This window comes from Acanthaster planci, linkage group LG13, assembly GCF_054643075.1.
Source record: "Acanthaster planci isolate LZ-2023a linkage group LG13, COTS_SCS, whole genome shotgun sequence".
NCBI classification, from domain to species: domain Eukaryota; kingdom Metazoa; phylum Echinodermata; class Asteroidea; order Valvatida; family Acanthasteridae; genus Acanthaster; species Acanthaster planci.
Window position 1 is genome coordinate 4,992,023 of NC_141789.1, and position 16,862 is coordinate 5,008,884.

A 16,862-nucleotide genomic window follows, 5' to 3' on the forward strand; every position below is an offset into this window, starting at 1 on the left:
TAGTCAGTACAAGACATGAGTCGGAAGCATGCAATGGCGCCTCAGGCAGCTGCCAAGTGACTCACATCTATAGAGCGGAGACAATGAGAAGCAGTTTTAGAGGTGGGAGGAAAACCCAAGGAGAACATTCTGGGTAAAACCCACGGAGTCAGGTAGGGACTGAAAACCCAATCCACATGTGGACCGGGCAGGGAATCAAACCCTGGCTGCAGAGGTGGAATGCGAGGAAAGAACCACTACATCAACCTGAACATAAAATAAACACAGCGCTAAAATTTCCTTTAAAAGTGGCAACATGAAAATTAAAACTGCAGTTAAACAAGATAAAAGGGTGATTTACAAGGGCCATGATAAAAAAATGACAAGCCATAGGACCTTTAAGTTACTCCATTCAGGACCAATTTTGTTTCCAGCACTAGCCGGCACAGTGCCTCATATCTGTATATAGAAAGAAGCCTGTTCCACTACAGAAATCATGTGGCCATACTTGATTGTACATTTGAATACCTGATTAAGAAAAGTCATTGCTTTGAAACCCAGGCATGCCAAACACCATCAAATGTTACCAGGCATATAATGAAGTGGCTATTAATTTAAAACAGTAGGGAAATTATGTTAATCTTTCTCTGAATAAGTAAAAAAAATCATCTGCTCTGTACCAAAACTATTTCATAGTTGTGAAAGACAGCACTCTAAACGGAAGCCCCAAATATTTAAAAGATTTCCAAAACTGTACTTACTTACACTGACAGCAATATTACAGTAAAATAACTCGATCTCTTTGTGGAAGACTGTTCTTTTTAAATCTTAAACTGACACCACTCCGAACAAAAATGCTGGAAGTTAAAAGCTCTCCTTTGGCTTGGTAAAAGGTGGCGGCAGAGGAACTAGCTGGTGATGCTATGGACAGGAATTCAATTCACTATTCATTTGCATAAGTTACTCTGTCTCGGTGAAAGACAATGCATTTTCACTAAAACTTCGAAGGGTCAAAAAATACATGTACATTTAGTAAAAAAATAAACACACACACGTATATATTACGTACATGTTAATCTTCATTACTGTGCCATTTCTTCCTGGAAGACATTCGTATTGTTTTGCTTTTAATATTTTGGTGCTGCATATATTTGTCACTGGACAGGACTTTGCAAAAGTAAAAAAAAAAATTACCTAGAATATAGGATGTGAAAATAAACACCAAACATATCAAAGCTTATGTGCAAAGTAATATAAGCATCACTACTTAAACAAAGGTGGATATCAAAGAGAAGGCAAATTTAGTCAGGCATTGTTGTACAAAGACACAGTAGTGAATGCCATTCAAATTTGAGGAAAAGAATACCCCCCAAAAAAGTGGACAATTCAAACACTACAAAACATGGTCATTTGTGTTCATTCCTAAAATATTGGCTACATTCCTATGTCAGCTTTAATCTATTGGCCATAAGATCATTCTTGTGCCAAGTCAAAGGCGTAATAACTCATGACACGAATCCTTGATGAAGCCCAGGTTTGACAAATAAGTTATTCTATAAATTCAAGGTCCCAAAGTGTGACATTTGTGTGTCCCTATTACACCTACCTTGTGTAATTTGACATGGCGGAAATATCACCTAAATTGATGTCAAACCATTTATATTTGTTTGGCAGGTAACTCCCATTAATTCATCACTCATGGAAATTAGAGAATGTTTTCTGAACTTACGTAATCATATGTCACGTGACAGGGACACTAAAAAACAATGGACCCCTAATTTATAGAACGACCCATATGGCCAGGGAGAGATTCATTCTGATGTAAGCTTTTTCCACAAGCAACACTTGACAGGTAACCAATTGTGAGGATGGGAACTCGCCTTGTGGCCTCTGAGAACTCACTAACGGCTATTTCAAATCTCACTAGATGGGTTTTCAAGTAGAACGTTTGGGGAACACATCGGCCCACATGCATGTCAATACTTGCCCCTTCATATCACAGACCACAAATGTCCTGATTCAAATAGCTGCTGATTGAGAATTTGAGGCACTGATCAGACTACGCAGCAGCGTGTCAAACTTGTTTGGGGGGAGGGGGGCAAATTCAAAAGTAACTGCGGCTTCGGGCTTCTTCAACATAATGTTGGGGGAGAAAAAAAAAATCAAAAGCATTACTCACGGTCCCAACATCCTGGCTTTTTTTCGCGGTGTTGTGTTCTTAAGGTTTTAGTGCTAATATCTGATAAATAAAATATTATTATTGATATTTGTTTTAGCTCCTCCCATGCTGGATATGCCACAGAGACTATGCCCCTATTCTGTTTGTGGGCAACACTGAGCAAAGACCGTTTATCAACCACAGTTTTGTCTGGTACCACACATTTTGTCTGGTACCCTGGATACATTTTATGCACAGGTTATCAGATAGAGTCATCAACCCAGTGGGAGACAACTTGCCTTCTGTTGCAGATAGCCCCGGGATAACATTCACAGGTGTCATATGACACAGACACAGAGATGTGCTGATGAAAAGCATATGTGCAGATGTGCTGCTAAGACCACGCAAGCGTCACACACTCTTTGAGTGCAATCAATCAGAGGGACGATGTGCGCTGAAGGTTCCTGTCACTGCCCCTGACCTCAGACTTGGAGAGGCGCCGCGCCCCGACCTTCGATCTCTTGCGCGGGCGGTGCTTGTTGTCTGAATCACTGCCTTCCGCGCTATCCTCCTCTTCCAACAGTGCTAGCCCTAAGCGAAGGGAGGAGGGTGCAGTCTGGACCATCTCCTGGTTCAGCTGACACAGCAGCACTTTCTCTCGTTGCTTGGCGCTCTGCCTCGGCGCGGCAGAGATGCTTCGTTTCCTCTCCAGGTCCATCATGAGCTGGCGGGTGCCTGAGTAACGTCTGGCCTCCGCCGTGGTGGCTGCCTGGCCCAAGGATTCAGCATCTACACTGCTGGCTTCTGCCTCTTCAGGGATTGGGGCAATAGCCCCTGTTGAAAAGAGTCCACTGTTTATTGCAACTAGATTCAGTGTATAAAGTGCACGTTTTTATACTTTAAACTCTTCCATACTTTTCTGTATGATTGAGGGTGCTGTTGCTGTGATGTTATTCAGGGAATAATCTATTCATTCAGGTTATGGGTTTACGGATAACAAGAAAATTTGAAAAATCTGTGACTTGAACTAGTCTTGTGTTGGTCTTATGATGTCTTGACTAAAACACTGGGAGACCTTGCACCTGTGCATTTCGTACCCGCAAATAACTGTCTACTTACGCCTTCTCTGTTCATCATTGCTGGAGGACTCCGTTCTCCCCAGTTCAAGGTTAGAGTTGGCCATGTCCTCTAGTTGCTGCTGGATATGTTGCAGTCTCCGCTGGAGGTCTTCCTTGGTCTTCTCGGTCTGTCGGTCAAGGTCTTTCAGTCTGTTGAGGGAAAAATAATGGGTCTTGAAAGGAATTCTTACCGTTATATCCTTGGTCACTGCTAAGTGTTGGTAACATTGCAGAAAGCTGATTTATGATTCATATATTCTGAGGAGAGTGCAGTAAGGTACAGATTAATGGGCAAACTGGGAAGCTGCGTATTGTTACAAAACAGATGGGAAAAAACTGGACTATTTTCTTCAAGGATTCCCGCAGTCTCTGATAAAAATCTAAAAATCACCACCCAGCATTTAAGCAGTTACTTGCAAAAGTGGCAAATATATTTACAAAGTTTGGCAATAAAGTGTGACGTCATTTGAACCAGGCGGTGTAGTGCAATGAATGGAGTAAGTATTCATGTTGGTTCAAGTGCTACTTTTTCTGCTAAGACATGTGACCTAATCTTCGGTTCTCATTAGATGAATCTGATGGCCATGTTTATGTGGGGGGTACTTCCAATGGCCCCCTTTCCTGGCCAACAGCACAGTGATAACTGCTGTACATTAGCAAGTGCTCTGAGGCAGTAAATGCAAACAAAAACCCAGCTCAATACATTCCATCATTGGAAAAAGTCATTGGGAGTAGCCAGAGACAAACCCCCCTGATCCATATATAAATGTGAGTGATTGGCAAGAAAACTGTTACCACTTCCTAAACAAGTGGTTCCAAAATAAGCATTTGGATGAAGCTTTGGCTGCCATTAAAATCTGCCAGTTGGGTTGCTGACATCTATTGTCACAAATAGATTTTTGCTCATATAAAATACGTTGTGGTCCACTTAAAAAAAATTAGTGACAACAGTGAATCCCCTTGAGGGTGGTTTGACCCCATTTTGGTGCAAGAACACCATTGACCACACACATCACACTCAATGAACAACTGAAGTTTAACTTTACCAAAGAACTAACTTGATAGAAATCATGGACTCAAACGACATCAGATTTGTAAAATGTGAATTAGACTCTTTTGATTTACACTGATTTTTAGTTTTTTTATTCACTGTGCTATTTGTCATAAAAGGGTTTCAAATATGTCAATTAAAATGAGTGCCCTTGAAATCAAGTTTAACTATTCTTTTTTTAGTATTTATGTTTGTTGAGAGATGTCTGACCACGCTGGATGTATGAAGCCAAAACCTTTACAAGAGTCAGGATGGATTATAAAGGCTTGCAATGGAATAAATAAACAATGGTTGTTGATGTGCCAAGAGGAGGATGTACACATGTAATGCGATCTGAGCACTGTATCTTATACATGTATATTGGACACCATTTGCTTCAGAATACCATATCATATGCATTGCACCGAAGACAAATACAGTACACTCTTTCACAGTTTCAGGAAACAGATCTCACACATTCCTTTAGAGTGTGTATTATTAAAGTTACTAACATTGCAGGTCCAAGAATTAAGCAAACTAAAATGACTGTCCCTGAAAGTCAAGTATAACCACTCTCTTCCAGCCTACATATATACAGTTTGTCTTAAAACTGCTCTGGTATTGTGTTTTTCTGTGTTTATTGCTAAGCCTAGTTGAGATGGATTGTACAAGCTAACCACCAGTGGAAGAAATTATTCATGGTGAGTGTTTATGTTGAAACAGGAAGAAGTATGCCTACACATGTAAGAAGAGCTGAACACTCTATCTTATTCAAGTATACTGTACAACAGTAAAAGGAAATACACTGCTTTATACTGTATCATGTGCACTGTACACAATAGTAATATAGTCCATTGTTTCAGGAGACTGGCTTCATATTCCATTCAGAGTGAGTATAGATCATTTAAGATTAATAAAACTGTGGATCTGAATTACAAACTTTGCTTTTAAATAAAAAGACACAAGAAATTAAACAAATCCTACAATCTGATTTTCCTAAGTGACTTTTTGATATGCTTTTCAATTGACTTTGATTATGATTTAAATCGAGTGCTAAAACTAAAAAAAAAGAGGAAGAAAAGAAGCAAGTTAAAAGAGTCCAGCCTCTCTGGCAGACTGATTGAGGACAAATGGTTTACCTTCTGTCCAGCTGGTTGAGCCGTTCTGGGGTTTGGATATATTTCTCCTCGTTCTTCTTCCGTCGGTAGTTAGCGGCACACTCCTTCTCAAATGCCCGCAGCGCTCTTTTCATCTTCTTGTTGAGATAGAGCACTTGAGATCAAGACAACACAGGTACATTCAAAACATTTGTCCATGTGTTCTTTAAACGGGTAATTTTGGATAAAGATCCTATTGGTAAATTGCTTCCCTCTCATGTTAATTTGTTTTTCGTGGTCAAGAATGACGAGCATTTTGACAAGGTACAGAATAAATAAGGTTAAAAAATGGCAAACTTGCTTGACTGATTCTGTCAACCCTCCAGCAGTTTGGACAGTTACTGGCAGTCAACATTTAAATCCACTTCCATGGGCATCACCAGAATTTCTTCTTTTTTTCGGGGGGGGGGTGAGTGTTTATGGTCAAAGGGGTAGGGGATTAAAGCACTCAATGGCAGCAAACTGTTACTGGAGGAAGAAGTCAATTCCAGGGCATTCTCAAGGAAATTGGTGGTTTTCATCCACTTTCCTCCCTTTCTTTCACTTTTTCTTTCCTTTTTTCTTTTTCCGTTTTGTTATTTTCACCTTTTTGGGGGGTTTAAGACCCCCCTACCTCCCCTCACAATAGCCATTTCCACTTTCTCTCTCTGAAGTCACACATACATGATGTATCAACTAATGGATTCCGGCCCAAAAGATAGCTTTATCCACTTTTCAGCGACATGGGGAGGTACTGAAGCTACATTAATAATGGTAAAGGTCTCATACCCTCAACTCTGCAGGGATACTCACCATGTACCACTGTAAAAAAGTGCTCAGTGGAAACGAGAAATGTGATGGAAATGAGCTTAGAACCTATAAATCGCTGTACAGATAAGTCTTGAAGGTTTGCATGGTGAAGAGGTATAATAGAAAGTAGGTTTGCGGTAGCACCATGGATGGATCTCTTTTGTGAGTATTTGTGGTTCTGAAATAAGAGTACCACTGGTTCTTTTCAGAACCACAAATACTCACAAAAGAGATACATCCATGGTGCTACCGCAAACCTACTTTCTATTATTTGCCTGAGCAGAAGCATGGCATGGCTGCTGTGTAAAACATCCCTGCATGGAGTGGACGGCTGCATGGCAATATTTCTAGTTTTTTGGCCCTTGTCAGAAGAGATGGCATCCATATATTGTACACTTCTCTTCTGCATTGAAAGGATTTGACACTCCGATTCAACTTCAAGAATTTTCCACCTAACTACTGACTGGACTTCTCCAAGAAATTTTTTGCAACATCCAAGGAATCACTATTTACCTTTAGGGCTTGCCTTCTTGCAGCATTTGTGGCATATCTTCCGCCATACCCAGCGCAGGATCAGGTAGGCGTGTTCCAGGATGATGAAGGGCGGGGGCAGGGCCGGCCGGTCCTCAAACTCCACCATTAGAAAGTACAGCTCAAACTTCCAAACTTCTAGTGAGTTGGTCTGGACCTCGTCAAAAATTGAGCTGGGCAGGGGTACGAAATGAGGAAGAGATGCAGAACATCCCATAGATCTCCAGAGACGGCATCTTAGGATGACTATACATATTGCCTACATGTGTGAAGGAGTTTACTGGTTCTGAAGCCAAGCTGCAGCAAGTTATCACAACCAATCGCAACAAAATAAGAAATTATTCAGTTTGAAAACTGTTCAAGTTAAGCTCCAAGCTATCCGTGACAAAAGCATTCCTTCGTAATTCCTCAGCCCTAATACTTATGACTGTATTTGTGCCTTGAAATGATGACAACTGTTGCGCAAAATAGAACAAAAGTTTGTACCGACGGCCTTGCCAACTTAGAGGCTGCAGGTGGAATACACCAATTAATGGATTGTGGAGTCAGACCCTTTGAGATGATAAACATATTAGTGCATATCTTGAGTTCAAGCATTGTCAGTTTCTTCATTGTACACAAATCACATGCAGCATCACAGCAGTGTCTGTCTGGAAGTTCATTTTTAATTGTAAGGTCCTGAATCCTCAATCAGCAATAAATGACTTTTAACATGCCCTAATATGTTAATCTCAATCTTTAAACCTTGCAGACTTCCAATGTACAGTGACTGTAAGTGAATTTTTCAGTGTCTAGTATTGAAGCCTTATCTCACATTCTTGTGTTTGAAAGAAACACCCGAAGTTATCACTTCCACTGTAATGGATAAGCTTGACCATGGGTGACAGATGAGAATGCTTTAAAAATGACACCCTAAGTTTCAGGGTACGACCCTGGAAGTTGGCGATGCATGTTAATATAGCAACATGGTAGTACCTGAAGATGGCAATGAGTAGGTTGAGGAGTAGCACGTTGCCCAGCAGCAGGTAGGCGCCCAGCATGATGGGTTGGAGGAGATGCTGACGTGGGCAAGTCATCTCTTGTGGGTCACAGCTTGACTGGCCTGTGTGAAATGAAGTGTGAGGTGCAAAATGTGTCAATATGGGCGATGAACAAGAGTGACATATCCAGCTTTTGCTGTCGGGGGGGGGGATTCCAGAGCGAATGGACTCATTCAACATGATGTTGAGGGAGACAAAAATATCAAAACCCTTACTCGCGGTCCATGCTTTTATTTCATGGTGTTGCTTTCTTAGGGTTCTGTGGTAATATTTGATAAATATACTAATTCCTTTCTTTCCTATGAAGTATTCTTTGTTAAAAAAAAAAGAAAAAAATCCATTTCTCCCTGGTCCCGGCTATGAACAATATAGACTAATACGAGGAGAAGCCATATAACTGTGATAACTGTGGAGGCATTGCACCCACACGCACATTCTTCAGTGTGATACGTGCATGCATTTGGAAAATTGCCACACCCTATTGGTTGAACAGGTATGTAATGTGCATGCACCACCTGTCCAAAAGTCTTATGCTACCACAGGTCTGGTTGTCGAATTACGCTATAGGCCTAATGCATCATCAACAGACAAAACATGGCCTGCTTGCCATGATTTGCATCTGAGCAAATGCCAACTTGTGACTACTTCAGGAAAACTTTGATTGATTGAGGCATACCATGCAATGGAAAGAAGAACTAATCAAAACTGATATACAGAATACACTTACGAATCTACCCCGACAAATGTCAGGAATGATTCAAGTACCCTGCACACACTGAGCCAGTCAATATCACTCATTGATCATTTCCCATGATTATAATGATGTAGGGATCCCAATAAGGTTTGACGTTTGGGGATGTATATACTGTCCATCTATGATACAATCACTTGAGCATGCATTACTTTTTGGCACGACCTATTACAATGCTTTGTTAAGGTCTCTGCTGTTCTTGACTTCCTTCAACAGTTCCTTAAGACCCTAAAACCACTGCCGGCGGAAGGGGGGGGGGAAAGCACTTTTTGCAGGCCCTATGATTGGGTGGTGCATAATAGATCAACCTTTTAATGGCTGATGCCTGATAGTCTGGCAACCGTGATTATAATTTGTTGTGTCTTTGTTACTCTTTATGTGCAGGGCTTCATACCTGTGGGTATTAAAGCGTAGTTAATTTTACTTTTGCAGTCCCTGACCCACATTACAGTCACGTGTCTTGTCCTGGTATTCGGTTGTTGTTTGCCTGTGGTCCCTGCGCCTGCATAACTCATTTCTTTTGTATTATTTGTCCAGCCTTGTAATTTTGTCTCCCTTGTTTTGCTTTTATGTGTACTGTTCAACTCTGTTAGTTTATTTGGGTCAAATTAATAATAATAATAAGACATTTATGGTTATACACACGGCGCTGGATCACCCAACATCATTATATGTGCTCTGTCTTCATGCTTCAAAGCAGCTTCAGGTTCAACTTGACCTACTTGACTATTAAAGGGCTATCGTAAAGAACCTGGCCCAGAAAATGATACATCATTCCAGTCGTGCTACGTTCTTCAGATGCCACATAGTTGACAGATTTATACAAGCCATGGGATTCTAGCCTTGACACGGTGATATATGATCGACTCTAGCACAGTCTTAACATCAATAGACTGATGACTGTCAGAATAGGCTTCTGAACTCACGAACTGAACATGACAGCAGCCCTTGACATTATCCCCAGGGCATGGTTTTGTTCCCCATAAAACCAGAAATATGTGACATCAAAGCAATAAACCGGAACGTGTTTGGGTCCGGTGTGAAAAAAAGGTAGGACGTGAAACTCTTCGTGATGTGTCGTCCGAAAGAGGTACACAGTAAATAGTAACGTATGAAGTAGCACACAACATTTCAACAAATGTCATTTTTACTCAGTGTGTTAATTTCCGGTCTCTCATCTCTGCTGCCCTCTCTTTTCACATTCTACTGTGAAGAACTTAACGTTTGCTGCAAGCAAATTAACAAATTGGGGTCCGATTCGATCATTTTGAGATGACAACATAAAAACCGTCTGCTTATTTCTGTGATTTGGAACCAGCAACAAAGTCAACCAATTCAAACCTTAACTTCTTATTTAGTCAAAACGACTGTGTCACAAGTGCATAACTAAAGTCGCAAAAATGCCTAATAGATGTCCAAAGTAAAAACATGTTTCTGATCATGGCTGTGATAACACATTCCTCAGGGTTTTTCCATTACTTAGCTTCATCTCCATCTTTGACTTTGCCATTTTTATAATGACCTGTCTTTAAAGTTGTTAGCTCAATGAGCCAGATAGTGCCACCAGAACACTGTGCCTAATTTAATTTGAAAGCTGTTGGACATTAAGGGATCAGTTTTAATGACAGGGCCAGACACGGTAGGAATATGACCATATATCCATTATAGCGCCCTCATTTGACTACAGTTGTAAGCACATGGAATAAGGTAGGTACATAGTAAACATCCTCTCCACAATCTCTATCAATTCCACCCAAATAATACACAGGGTATTGGAAAAAGTTTTTAAAAAATAGGAAAATGTCAACATTTATTTGGGTGCACAGATCAATGAAATGAGGTTTCTTCTGGATGTGGGAGACATCACAATTTTGCTTTTGAATATGGTAATACTCATTACCATAAAATCCAAAGAGACACCAACTGCGGAATAAAAATTGAAAATAGGGCTGAAAAAACATACAGGTGAATTTTCAAGGGCTATGCTGAAAACAATGTATCATCCGAGCAAGGGCCCTTTCAGTGTGAAGATCCACGTTATGATCTCTACAACATACCGTCATTAACGATAATGTCCAAGAACAGCTCTCCGTAGATCTGAAAGTAAGGCATGTAGACAGTGTTCTTGATGGACTCCCAGCCGAAGTCCTGGTGGGGGTACAGCAGGACGTTACTGGCTACACCATAACCGAGCAGAAACACCAGCAAGATGCACAGAAATAGCACCATCTCAAACACCTTGAAGTCAGCAAAAAAACGTTTGGATACAAGCTTATGAACTTTTGCACGTTCTTGGAAAACACTGAGTATAAATTGAATATACGTCTGTGTAAAGGGAAAAAACCCAATGCTTAAAAATCAATGATCCGATATGGTGGGCAGCTATCCCTCACTTTTGTGATTATAGGCTGTGCCAAACATTCAAAATATCTAAATGTACAAAACATCAATAACATCTTCAAATGAAGAGCACAGCTTTTGTACAGAAACCAAAGAGAAAAGACCAACCAAAATTTGTACATAGCTGTATTCCTCGTTTTTGCCCATATGTCTAGTAAACAATTTTCTAGACACCAAAGGTACTTGTATTGTTCACAAAACTGAAAATTTGTCGCAAAAACTGACACACTAATTGTATTTTTTTGCAAGGAAAAGGTTCCTCTGTCATTTGCTTAAAGAGCAAATCTAAGGAAAACATGTTTTCCTTAGAGGTGCTCTTTAAAAATGAACATGATACATTAAAAAATTAATGAATTATCAAAGCTAACTATTCTGTTGTATATATTGATATATAAATACATTCTATATGGATCTTTGAATTATCAGACTGGTGACACTATAATAGGTGAGATAAAAACCATGGTGGTTAAAGGTTATGTATTGGAACAATTTTCAATGTATAAAAGCTGGCCGCTGGTCCCACTAGGTACAAATAGGAGGCAGTGCATTAATTTTATGTCGGTTTATTCAACATTTCTCTGCATAGGTACACACTGCCTCACATACCAACTACTGTATCCAAGGTGTACGCTATGTCAACAACTCCTTGCATAAACAATTTTTTGGACAGCCTGACTTGATACACCAAACTAGCTTGAGACAAAGTTGTTAAAGTCTATCGAATCTAACGGTACCACAGTGGCCTCTAGTTGCCTACCATTTTCCTGATCATGACCATCTTGGGTCCGAGCTTCTCGCTGACTGAGAACAGTCGCAGAAGACGGGAGTAGTAGAAGAAACAGTTCAGGGCATAGAAAGCCTTGGACCACTCCAGGGCTGCTGTGAACCAGTGAAGGATGAACGCCAGTGTCGCTACCACTATCGAGATGCAATCCATGACATTCCACTCATTGCTGGCCCACTCACGAAGACGTTGCCTGATGGTCTCATGCTCTCCGGGGATGAATGACTGAAAAATTAAAATGCGCCGCAGGGAGAAATTGTTACTCTGCGCTTGGCAAATCTTAAGCAGGATTTGGACTGATAACCTCTAGAACACAGCCCTGGTACTCTACAAACCAATCTACCCTGCCCTATGTATACACTACACTTCAGACGCAAGCTACTAACTTGTCAGTCCTTTCATTTCATGATAATCAACGGGGTATAATACAAACAGTTCTTTTTACCTTTGAGGCCTACATAACACTTCACTGCAAGTTGTCTTGTTCTTCTGTCATAGTCACTAATGCTACTGCACAGTCCAAGTTCACAACACCACACATACAACCACCACCAAGTGCCCTTGCCCAATGCACAGGTGCGCAGGTTTATCAATCTCCACATCCTTTCTAGCCTTTATGCACTGAAACAACCCAATTTGAATATCCCACATCCCACATGTGCCAACTCCAGAGAAGTGTCGCAGTTGAGTACTTGTTGACTACCCAGTTCTCTGCCAAATATTTCACTAGTAAGGAGGGATGCAATGCTGAAGTACAAGGGAATGTGATGATATGCACAAAGGGTAAGATGACAAAGTAAAATAATGACTTCAAACCATCACTGTTTCATAAAAATTAAGTTTTAGAACACAAATACTTGAAAAGTACTCGGCCCAGTACTTTCCGAGTACCTCTGTCCTTAAAACTTAAATTTTACCAAACTAGGAGTGTTTGCAGTTTTACATTTAGTTTGTACACTTCCCTTTGCACGTTTACCATCAACTGTCCATGGACTCCACCCATATTCCCTCTTACCCAGTTCAATATTCAGCAGAGAACTTTGGCTACTCGAAGAGTACTCCATTACAACACTGCTCCAGAGTGGCGCTCAATTCCATTACATGTCTTGAAGATATACCCACCTGCCTCACTTCCTCGATGATTGTTGTAAATATCCAGCCAAACAAAACGCACTCAGGGATAGAGGGAGTGTCGCCAAATGTATCGAGCATGACATAGCTGTACATCAACAGGAACGCCACGTAGGACAGCTGGGATTCAATGAGGACAGTATAACACTTTACTGGACGGTGCAAAGGCGTAAGCGCATGTCACAAAACCCAGGAACAGGGGAATTGAATATTACCATCATGTGCACAGTTTCTCCCCTGAGGGTTTTGCATTTTTGCCACGTCTGGAGCACTTTACAAACTTCTTCTTCAGATGCATCGGCATAAAGGTTAGAATTGGATCGAGAGCAGAGAGTGACTGACTATTTTTACGTGAACATCAAGGTCCATTTGAATGACAAAACTGACAAGTGGATTACTGTTCTGTCCACTTTTGGCAGCAAATGGGGATACCAACTTTGTGAGAGCATGAATTGCTGTATTAGTTCATTCAAATTACAGCCTGCGTGCTCTCATAATCACCTCTGTGAAATTGTTTTGGGTGTTGAAGCACTTGAAGAAATTTATAACCACTGAGGCACACTGCTAATGTGACTGACTCCCTTTATTGCATTGTGCACCACACGCATAGCTATACAAATATCTCTTCTTCACAGTGAATATTTTTTCAGATGCTAAAATTTAAAGAAGTTCTTTACCATGCCTTACAATGGATACCTGCTCAAACATGGTTTAGGAAAACTGGGTTGAACATGGGAAAAAATGTCCAGAAACTGGTCATACAGGAAATGAGCTTTGAACTTTATCCAACACGCTGATTGTGCCTAAAGTCACGTGACCTAACGTGGGTATCAAATATCAATTAATATGGCGTCCTCCCATAGCAAAGTGTGCCATGAGTGTCATTTACCAAAAAAATAAAGCTGATGGGTAGGGTAGTACTCAGATTTCTGATGTCCCAGGTAATATACCGAAAATCAGCTTTATTTTTTTTTGGCAAAAAACACTTAGAACATATTTTGGTATGGAAGCAAGCCCTGTCTGTTGACGTTTGATACCCACAAGTCAGGTGACTTTATTAAAGTGGGCGGAGTGGGTCTACTGAAAATTTCAAAATGGCAAAAATGACAATATGTAAACACAGCCAAGAATCCAATACAGGTTTTACTGCCATCGTGTACCCATGCTCAGGTGAAATCTTTAAACCACACACACTGCAAGTTTGGGCAAACCACATGCCATAATTATTTGTGTATGTAAACTGTGGTAAATGCGCAAAGAACACAAGATGGAGTTCCTGTCTGTGAGTGTGGAGCTATTTCTGTTGAAAAATGGTCCCCTCGGAAAATGTTATACTGATCAAGGAATAAAGAACAAGTTACCAGATGGAAACCAGACCCAGTGCATGTTTTCTTTATCATTAATTGGCTCTCACTAAAAGGCTGCAAAGTGCACAGTTCCTGTTGGCATTGGAAGAAAAAACTGTAGTTGATTACTGACCACAAATGTTCCAAACTTGGTGATGGGCGAGTTGGAGAACATGCGCAGCTTTGCGGATCGGCTGAACTTCCCCTTGCAGGGGGACTGCAAGTCCACAAACTTGATCCGGAAGATAAAGAGTGGGCAGAGGGTGGCCAGTCCCACGGCCAGCGTGCTGGCCCGCATGCCGCCCATCCAGGACTTCTCGACCACACTCTGGGCACAGGTGTGGGCAATGAAGGTCTGACCAGGTTTAAGAAGGGGAAAAAAAAAAGAGATAGGACTCAACTTCCGGGATTGAAATAAATGGAGTACAAGACAAACTCGCACTCGTTATTTTCAACTTCAACAAATCTTGGTTCTTGCTGGTTAGTTTGAGGTAGCCAAAAACATCCTGTGTCTTGTTCTACATAAGGTCTGGTGACCAATTTGAAACAGTGGGCACTGTACTGCGCCTGAGGCCCAGGAATAGTTTGGTGCCTAAGAAAAATTTGAAGGTCTACGCAACCACCACAGGTATGCCACAAAATGGACACAATCCCTCTGAATCTTCTATTTTGGGAAAACTTCAAACCAACTTGCTCATAGCTTACTCCAGCTTAGCATCAACACAAGAGGCTATGCTCCTCCACTAAAGTACCTAAGGCCGAGGGAAATACTTGAGGGGTATGCTGACGTTGCACACGTTGCCATAGCGCTGGAAGCCCGAGTGGGACACAGCGCTCATTTGGACTTGCCAAACCTTTCTCCTCACCTTGTTATCTGACTCAGCGGCCATCTTCAAGATACTCTTACCACCCCAGTGTTTGTTGGGGCACTGGATCAACCTCTCCGCCAAAATCTCGTCCGTTCTGTAGCACTCGTCCATCACATTAACTGCCAGCTGCTCAAAGTTTCTACACATTAAATTTTGAGATGGAAAGAAGCAAAATGAGAGCATGTGTCCGTTGAAACATCTTGCTCGTCATTTGCATCTTGTCGGTGCAGTGCACAGCATGCAGTGCCAACCTCACATAACTAGTGTGGACCCATGAATAAAATAAGGTCCACACAGTGCAAGATGTACGAACCGGGGGGGGGCTAAGCCGGGTGCACACAAGGTTACCCCTCCTTGGAAAACAGTTTCAGTTGACGCATTTTGATGTAACAGTTATTGTAGCAAAAGGAAAAGTCGAGAAAGCCAGCCACAAAAGTCAAGCTCACAGTGCAACAAAAGAAAGGATTTTCAACATATTCTCTTGACTACACAAAAAGAAAGGATGGCCCACATTTTGTAAGTAATGTAACCATGTACTGGTGTCCATGTGTGGGGCATGCATGAGCAGTGCTAATAATTTGGGCAAGTTTCAGCCAGCGGTTGCTATGCGCAGAGTCCATTTGTAACCGAACCAAAGAAAATGAGTTTTGACAAGAACAGTTGTGAGATAGAGGCCTTTGGAAAAATCAAGAAAAACCTGGAACATAAATGTTTATTTCCATTAAGATGCCAAACTGCGTGATACATTACATCAAAACAAATATCATTGCTAATGTAAAATAATAAAATGACTGAAACATGGCTTTCAAACTCATTTTGTGGGGATCTAGTCTCAAAAGGGGTGTCTGTTTTGTTTGAGTACAAACGTTTAAAACAGAAGACAAAACATTAGGCAGTGGAAATTTATGGATATATTTTCCTCCCGCTACCTGGCATTTTTCTCAGCTTCCAGAATGTCATCTGGATCCTTGCAAAGAGCTGATATGCCCTTCAGGATAGTGCTGGCAACGATGCCCCCACAGACAGCATCTTCAATGCGCTCCCAGAAAAACTTTGCCATCTCCATCCTAGATAGAAATTAAAATAAAACCCAAAACGCGAACATAATTTCATCAGATTTTCCATTGTTTTTTCCTTGCATAAAGATCCATTTGGTAATGTGCCAATTATATCTGTACACAATCCTCAAATCAAGGTCTAAGGACATCCCACAATATACGCAAAATAAGGCTTACTAAATATTGCCATTAGAATCATGAATATTCAAGTTTCGCATATGCAGGAAAACCAGAGGAAATATGGAGGGCAAAATGAAGAAATCAGAAACAGGCTCGGAGGTAGGTGTGTTCTAAGCCTTGTCAAAAATACGAGCAACTAATGTCACCTCTGAAATTCATAATGATGGACCACAAATTTGTTATGAATTTCAATAATCTAATTTCTATAATCTACTGAAGAAAAAATTCAAGACGGGTATCCATTTGGATGACACATTGTAAGCACAAATTATAGAATAAGAATTAAAAGAAATACGGTTTGCAGGGTCACACCATAACGAGTCCTCTATTAATTGCATGGTTTTGTTAAGTCCATGCACAGTGGACACTACCGTCTTGTATATATTTACATGTAGTACTAACTACTCCTGTATACTTTTAGCTTCTTGAGTATGCCAGCTGAATGTGATGTATAAACAGGCTTTGTACAGTATGCAACGTCACCAATACGTACAGTATGAACTGAGTTAATCATTTGCCAATGGTATTACTCCTCAACATG

At 40.9% G+C, this 16,862-nt stretch overlaps 1 protein-coding gene across 4 annotated transcripts in view; it reads right to left on the reverse strand.

Moving 5' to 3' along the window:
• Positions 1 to 1,824: 1,824 nt before the first annotated feature.
• The window catches only part of LOC110982474 (transient receptor potential cation channel subfamily M member 3-like), a 35,288-nt gene continuing 20,250 nt past the window's right edge, over positions 1,825 to 16,862 (reverse strand). For 3 of the 4 annotated variants that reach the window (XM_087144935.1, XM_022240884.2, XM_022240885.2), the window contains exons 16-26: positions 16,013 to 16,150; positions 15,081 to 15,222; positions 14,348 to 14,569; positions 12,860 to 12,988; positions 11,711 to 11,962; positions 10,611 to 10,791; positions 7,738 to 7,864; positions 6,745 to 6,935; positions 5,425 to 5,557; positions 3,257 to 3,405; positions 1,825 to 2,971 (exon numbers count right to left, since the gene is read on the reverse strand). In XM_087144935.1, the coding sequence (XP_087001061.1) occupies positions 2,574 to 2,971; positions 3,257 to 3,405; positions 5,425 to 5,557; positions 6,745 to 6,935; positions 7,738 to 7,864; positions 10,611 to 10,791; positions 11,711 to 11,962; positions 12,860 to 12,988; positions 14,348 to 14,569; positions 15,081 to 15,222; positions 16,013 to 16,150 (2,062 nt within the window). In that variant the 3' untranslated portion in view covers positions 1,825 to 2,573. The remainder of the gene's footprint in view (positions 2,972 to 3,256; positions 3,406 to 5,424; positions 5,558 to 6,744; positions 6,936 to 7,737; positions 7,865 to 10,610; positions 10,792 to 11,710; positions 11,963 to 12,859; positions 12,989 to 14,347; positions 14,570 to 15,080; positions 15,223 to 16,012; positions 16,151 to 16,862) is intronic. The other variant, XM_022240887.2, reaches the window with a different exon arrangement.